This window comes from Pinus tabuliformis, chromosome J (assembly GCF_031772625.1).
Source record: "Pinus tabuliformis cultivar Carrire ecotype Pingquan chromosome J, CPIR1, whole genome shotgun sequence".
In the NCBI taxonomy this organism is placed as follows: Eukaryota; Viridiplantae; Streptophyta; class Pinopsida; order Pinales; family Pinaceae; genus Pinus; species Pinus tabuliformis.
The window spans coordinates 14,001,365-14,009,010 of NC_142295.1; the positions used below are offsets into that span (position 1 = coordinate 14,001,365).

The 7,646-nt window shown below is 38.9% G+C and overlaps 1 protein-coding gene across 1 annotated transcript; it reads left to right on the plus strand.

The window, feature by feature from the left end:
* The first annotated feature begins 3,372 nt into the window (after window positions 1-3,372).
* LOC149225187 (large ribosomal subunit protein eL24-like) lies at window positions 3,373-5,251 on the plus strand. The gene is made up of 5 exons (XM_089376982.1): window positions 3,373-3,510; window positions 3,638-3,713; window positions 4,059-4,160; window positions 4,244-4,392; window positions 4,569-5,251. Exons 1-5 carry the CDS (start codon window positions 3,500-3,502, stop codon window positions 4,723-4,725), a joined length of 495 nt encoding a protein of 164 aa, XP_089233108.1. The 5' UTR covers window positions 3,373-3,499; the 3' UTR covers window positions 4,726-5,251.
* The last annotated feature ends 2,395 nt before the right edge of the window (window positions 5,252-7,646 follow it).

The following is a 7,646-nucleotide window of genomic DNA, read 5'->3' on the forward strand; positions in this document are numbered from 1 at the left end:
ATCAAATAAGATGAAGGTCTTTTAAAGACCAAGGTACACTCATGGACACAAGGAGAGCCAGCTGGAACAAAGAGATTCAGAGAGAAAAGCACAAAATGGAAATTTTTATATCAAACAGGGGTCAACGTAGGTGCTGAAAGGCAACCAGTGCTCTGCAGCACAGGTGCAGAGAAGGCCAGAGAGCGATGTAATGCTTTGTCTCCAGACCAATGGGAGCACTGATCAAGATTGGGCCATGTTCTGACACAAAAAACCAAATCAAGCTCAATGAAAGGCCTTCCTAGGGTTAATCGAGATTAAGTGAGGCAATGAAGGTTTGTTCAAGAGGTGAAACAAGGGCTAAGGTTAAGGAAACCACTAAGGGAAAGAAATGGTCCCCAGTGGAGTCGCCAATTTGTTATGCAAAATTTATGATTGTGGACAAAAGTATCTTCCCTAGACCTAGTGGACTGGTTTAGAACAACAAAGAGAAAAGAATATAAAGTTTCCCTTAGAGAAATTGAAGAATGGAAAGAGGCTTACTTGGAATCTGTCGCAAGCTTTACTTTCCTCTTGACTTGTAAGCTCCAATCATAGCTCCAATTGATATAATTAGAACTTGCACATATAATTAAAACAAGCCAAGGATCCACAACATCTATGTAGCATAATTCAATTACTCTATTCAATGGATCAACAAAGCATTGAAATACATGAATTTAAAAGTAACATAACACATATAGGAAAATGATATACTCTTTGTATTAATATGAATAGGGGAGAGTTTACAACCAAGAATAGTAGTTGATATTGTAGAGATCTCCCCAAGTTGACATGTCCGTCCTTGTCACAAAGCACACCTCAATGTCACTTTAATGCACGAAGATGATGACTCTCTTAGATCCAAGGCAACAACATGAGGACATGACCAATCTCCAAAATCTAACCCTTATGTTGTAGATGGAAGTAAATTTATAGGAGATGGATGGTAGTTTAGGAATTCTTATCCATTTACCAATCTAGGCTCGAGATCCAATTAAGATGGGAGGATGAACTAAAGGGATAAGAGGTAAAATATCCAAGGTACAACCAGATAGGGTTCAAGCTTCTCATCAAAGGTAAATGGTTAAAACAACCCTTGGAAGCTTATGGAAGATGAAGCTTTGAGATCCTTTTTATTTTTCCCGAATTTCTAGAATCAACGCACCCCCAACAAGGAGCAAGCTGCTGCTGATTAGTGCTGGTGCAGAATGGAGCAACTTGCTGCTGAACACAGGTCTCTGAAGGGGAAAGGTGCGTTAGGCCTTAAAAGCACTAATTTGAAGCAGTCAGACCCAAAAACTCAGGGATTTGGAAAGGTCACGTTTAGGGCTTTATGTAGGGATGATGATAACATGTTCACAAATGGTGATTGATCCGATTTGCAGGGCTATTGACCAGATGTGGCAAAATGGCCTATAACACATTTAGACAAACACTTTGTGGTCAAGGTACCTATAGGCCATAAATGCTTAGTTTCTTCAGAGAATTATCAAGAAGGCGTGTTGCTCTTTTTCACTAGTTGCACAACATTCATATAAAATAGTCGATAACTCATTAAACCATGGAATATATCCATGAAAAGAGCACCTCATAAAATAGGAAATACATCATGCATGTAACCAACATTTAACCAAAATAGAACCATGACAAACTAGTCATAAAATCATACATAAAATCAGAACTTGTGCTCATTATTCTCAATAAAAATCAACACATAATTACATATACAAATGCCAACCAAGTTAGGGACTTCCATGTACCACCCGACCATAGATTGGGCTGAACTAAAATTTTCTTTCAATCAATTATGCCTATGCCATATTCCAAGCATTAATATGGGATCTCATGGGATAAATCAAGTATAACCAAAGAGGGATTTCAGAGGTTAAACCACCTCCACCCTCAAGCCACAGTGATCTCACCTAAACCTTTCCAGAGATCACCAAACCAACACAAGCTTGGATGCCTCAAAATTTCTTCACCATACCCAGAGGAATTTTCCTTTCTCCACCCACCCGCTAAGGGCTTCCCGGAGAAAACCATCTCCACCCCCAACCCTTGGGATTTTCCTGAGACCACATCACCTGGATCTGAAGTCTTTCGACAACCCAAAGATCAACCAAGAATGAATCCCATCACACCATTGTTATCCAGAAAATGGCAAAGCAAAGTTAAAACCATTGTCAATCCAGACAAATCCCATGCCAATGACAACAAAGTAATCATGTAAACCAAATGCATTCTCCACGCATTCAAATCCTAGCAATGAAATCACACATGCAACCTATTACTTGCAAAATCTTCATGTTGTAGCTGTTCTAAATCTTCTCCTTGCGCTCCCTTGTTTTCCTTTGCTTGCTTGCTTGTGTCCAAGTACATGCTCTCTCTTTTCCTTGAAATCTATTTATGAAAGTGATCTCCATAACTGTCAATTGTTTCATAGAGGCCTTTTTATCATTGATGTCTGATGTCTCTTCCTTTCCTTTTGCATTTTCTTTTATTTTCTCTATAATTTCCTTTGCATGCATATTCTTGTCTCTTCATCTTCCTTTTCTCCTATTTTCCTTTCTTTCTTGGATTAATTGCCATTTATTGCCTTTTGTCTTTGCGAATGCCAATGCCAATTTCCATAGCCATTAATTAACCATAACGATAGGCATTTTAATGTTTTCCCATTCATTCCACTTGGAATACATGTCCAATGACCTTGGTCTTATTTTTGCCTTTATAATGTCCTTCCATTTACATGGAAAATCATCCTGGGGCTGTTACACTTTGTTCCACACAACTACTTCTGTACTTGATTTAGACAACTCACCACGACATTGGACGCTCCCCTTGTCCTCTCCCCCGCGCTTACGTAAAGGACTTGGACAAATCACTAGCAATGTTAGTCACAACGGTGTCAGTGTTAGAACACTCACCAACACAAATGACCATTTACAAAATTAGTTTTTTTTTTTTTTAAATGATTTGTTAGACACTAACAAATAGGAAAATAAAAATGCACTCCACCAAGGTAATCATGTCACATCAAGGCCCTCTCCACCAATGGAAAAATATAAATAAGATTTACAAAAATTTAATTTAAAAAAAATACAAATATTCAACATTTACCAAAAAATTTGGTTAAGGTTACAAAAAGTTACAAAAACAAAACAAACTCATCGAGAGTAAAAAGATTTTTACACAAGGCAATTGATCCCTAGTAAAAAGAGAGACTAAAGCTCCTTATGGCCACGAATATTTAGAAATCCCCTCCTTCCAGCGCCCTAATGTGACCCTGGCCTAAGTGGGAACACTACACACTACCACCGTCGGATTTTGTAGCCCCAACGGACGGTCAGGTCTTCTGGGGCCTTGTGGAAACCCTAGACTTACTTTATCATCTCCCTTCTTAAGGTTTTAGTTCTTTGTCGTGGAGGCTTTTGCATTTTCCGGGGCAGAGGGGCGAAGTTGCAGGAGCTGTTCGGACGCCATGGTGTTAAAGTAACTTGCATGCATTGGCTCTAAACTGTCCTGTTATGGAGATTTTATGATTTATGTGATTTTCTGCGAAACTTTCAACTTTAATCTCATACTATTTCTTTCTTCTGTCTCTCTCCAATACTTGCAGGACAGAAATTTGCCGCTTCAGCGGTGCAAAGATCTACCCTGGCAGGGGTATCAGGTTCATCCGATCGGATTCCCAGGTTGGTAGATATTTCTGAAACTTCGCATGCCATTCTATTGTGAGTAAATCATTCAAGAAAATATTACATGCTTACATTAAGTAGATTGAGGATATTCTGCAAACTGTACTTGGTGGATTAGGTATGGTTAGCAAACTTTGTTAATATTCACATTGTTTTATGCATACAATACTGTAGATAAACTATCCAGAGAATGCCAGAATTGAGTCCCACAAGTTGGTGATGTGTATTATCTATGTTAAACCTATATGGTTCTTTATCTACGGAAGACTTCCTATGCTTTATCCTCGAATCCGGTGAAACATGTAATAGTTTCATTGCTTAACTTTTTCTGAAAATTTGCAGGTATTCTTGTTTGCCAATTCCAAATGTAAGAGGTATTTCCATAATCGTCTGAAGCCATCCAAGCTTACCTGGACTGCAATGTACCGCAAGCAACACAAGAAGGTGAACTGGTCAATTTTATGGCAGCATGTTGCAAATTATGTGTAGTGGATTATTCACTCACCCCTTATTATGCCCATCACCAGGACATTCATGCTGAGCAAGTGAAGAAGAGGAGACGCACAACAAACAAACCTTATTCTAGGTCTATTGTCGGTGCTTCTTTGGAAGTTATCCAGAAAAAGAGAACCGAGAAGACGGAAGTTAGAGCTGCTGCTCGTGAAGCTGCTCTAAAGTATGATAAAAACATTGTTTCCTGTGACAATTATATCGATGCCTTCTACTTGAAATTGCATTGCTGAACATTGAACAATAGCTGAATTTTATTGCGTTCATAAACATCTGAATGCTTGTGTTTTCTTACTTGGTAAGCTCCAATTCCTGATATAGTTTTTCATTATTAAATACCAGGGAAATCAAAGAAAGGATAAAGAAGACTAAAGATGAGAAGAAAGCCAAAAAGGCTGAGACTGTTGCAAAGGGACAGAAAGCACAAACAAAGGGTAACATACCAAAGGGTAACATTCCCAAAGGTCCCAAACTTGTGGGTGCAGGTGGGAAACGATGAAGAGGCAGATCTGGTTTCTACTTTTAGAAATGGGAGTTGTTATGGCCACAAAGGTTTTGACATTTGTTATAGGAATGATGTTTTTAATGATGTTGAGGAGTTTATTGGAGAACCCTATTCTTAAAATATAGTTTGCTTTTCCTTCAAAAAAATATAGAAAATCCAATATTCCCTGGTGGCAATATTCAGGTTTTCTTATTCCTATTGCACACTATCAGGGCATTTATATTTTGTAGGGCATTTCTGGGTACTTGGAATGCCTTTGGACTTAGTCATTCAAGGTCCGGACTTGACCCTATGGACCTAGTGAAGGGATTTCTGACTCTGTTCTGGATGTACCTTGGACTTTGTCCTATGTACCTAGTAAAGGGCCAGTTCAACATCGGTTATTTCAGAGACTATTCTGTATATCTTTGAACTCATTCATCAGAGCACTGCCCTTGAAATCAAGGGAAATTTAGTGGTGATTTCTCATTTTTCTCAAATGATTGAAAACATATTCTTTTAATGGTCGTTTATTTTTTTAGCTAAGGACTGGCACAAACCCATGGAAATTACAAGAGTCCCACATAGCAGACTCTGAGGGAACCAAATAAATAGATATCCTTGAGGGCATGGAATGCAAGAGTTTCTGTCTGAGGCTATTCTGTAATGTTCATCACACGATGACTATACTGAGTCCAATGAACAATATTTTATGTTTCTGTCATTGTTGGCAATGAGCATGAGTGGGACTCTGCTGACTTCTGAATTATGTCCCAGAGACCAACCACACATATTTAGCTGGTTAATGCTTTGCTTTGCCAAAATGATATATACTTTTCAGGCCCCATCGTCCCCATTTTTTGGCTTTGCAAGACTTGGCGTATTACTAGAGGTATGGCTTCTTTCACACTATTCTATAACCACAGAAATTTGAAGTTTGTTCTCCTGATTTTCCAGAATACCTTTGGGATTATAGTCTAATGTATGCCAGGTGACCGGGATTGTCTCCAAGGTTGATTTATTGAGAGTCAATCTTCCACCTCCAGATAACTATCTGTTGCACCAAAGGTTTATCCTTTCCTCCATCTTTGATAACAACCATTTGCAATCATTCATTCCGTAGTCATTAGGTTTTGTATATAAACCCAAATATTTAAATTCTTCCTGAAGGTCTGTACAAAATGTAAAGGAAGAGCTGTAGAATATTCCTGATTTGATCCATTTCTAGTATTTGCAGAATTTTTGCATGTTGACTGTCATGCTTGTATCTAGGAAATATAGGTCTTATATTTCCTTCAACTTAATTGTATCTCTCTTAGTCCCATCACCTAAAAGCTAAACTGTTGGGTTATATGGGCCTGACCCAGGTTCGAAGAATTATTTAGCCAAGCAAATCCCGCAGCTACTGGCCCTTTCGGCAACAGCCTGCAGATCGCGGACTGAGGTCTCACCCGAGGTAGCAGGGGAGGGTGCTGGAACCAGGTTTCCGCACCCTTGGGATGTCTAGATGTGGTCTGGAGGTTTCGCGCATTGTTCCGCAACTTCGCGTTGCTTTGCTCTGCTTCGCGCAGATCCGAACTCATGATTCTTCTTACTACTTATTAGTGCGCTGTTTATGTATTTAATCTCCTTATTATGATCTTTAAGCAAACATTTATCACAGTTAACTGGTTCGCGTATTTAGAATAGACACAGATTCATATATTCATAACAGAAACATATGCGCATAAATTGTTATAGTAACCATACAAAAAGCCAGATCCGCAATAGTTCAGATTTAAACAGAATTTCAGAAAACACTTATCTTTATTCACTTCCTTCCCCAATACACCCAGATCCGCATTCACTTATTATCTTTATTCACTTCCTGCAGGGGTCCGTGCACACAGTTGCGGGCTTTTTTAGGCCTCTGCGCACACAGCGGCAAAGCCTCTATCCACTACCCAAACCCTCGACTCGGACTTACAGATGCTTTTTTGACTTTCCTTCTCAGAAACCCATTACACCTTAGATCCAAGATTACATCCAAAAACTGCCTTTCCCCCATAGAGCCTTGCTCTATTTATACCTTCCTATGGTCCGCAGACCGACTTACTTTCCTATTAATTTATGTTATTTTTTGGGCGGACAACCCTTTGACTCGACTTTTTACACTTCGCGCTCCGCATATTTCGGAGTTTTACAATATTTTTATCCTAATTTCTAGGCTTATAGACCCAAAACTGTTATGCGGGACCTCCACTACCCAACATAAACGTCATCAACAAAGTAAACGAGTCAGGTTTAGGGCTCTTCCAATTTGTATACTTGTCAAGTTTATAGTTCTTTTTGACTCTATTATATCTCTGTTGAGACCACCTGAGCAGAGGAGCCACTGAACATACCCACCCAAGGCCTCTTGTATGCATGAAAAAAAATAGGCTGAGCCATTAATTAGATTTGCAAAAGATATCGAGGAAAGGCAATTCATTATCTATTTAACCAATTGCACAATGAACCCTATATGGATGAGTAACCTTAAATAAATCCAGTTCGCTCTGCCTCATGCCTTGGAAAAACCCAACCTCACTACCATTCCTTGTAATTTCTTGGTTTGATGTTATACATTCCTTCTTGGGCTGCTCGTATACCATCATAGATCTGTTTTCCGGTAAGGCTGCCAAATTGTTCTGATGACAGAACCAGCTTACTGGTTTTTGGTCTGCTGTGCAATAATTTTTGAAATGATTTTGTAGATGCAATTGCATAATGATATGGTCTGAAATTATCAAAAGTTTTGTACCTGTCTAATTTTTGGGATTAAAGCCTGAAATGTTGAATTAAAAGCTCCGAAAGTCCTGCCCATGTAATTAAAATTATCAGCAACTCTTAGTTGGTCTTTTTGAAGAAAGTCATAGAACCCCTGGAAGAATTCCATTATCCAGTAAAATGGCCGA

What these genes read in the sequence shown, in the direction of transcription:
- LOC149225187 (XM_089376982.1), top strand. An exon ending in TCATCCGATCGGATTCCCAG is followed by an intron (nt 3,714 to 4,058) that starts GTTGGTAGATAT and finishes GAAAATTTGCAG; the next exon opens with GTATTCTTGTTTGCCAATTC. An exon ending in GCTCGTGAAGCTGCTCTAAA is followed by an intron (nt 4,393 to 4,568) that starts GTATGATAAAAA and finishes ATTAAATACCAG; the next exon opens with GGAAATCAAAGAAAGGATAA.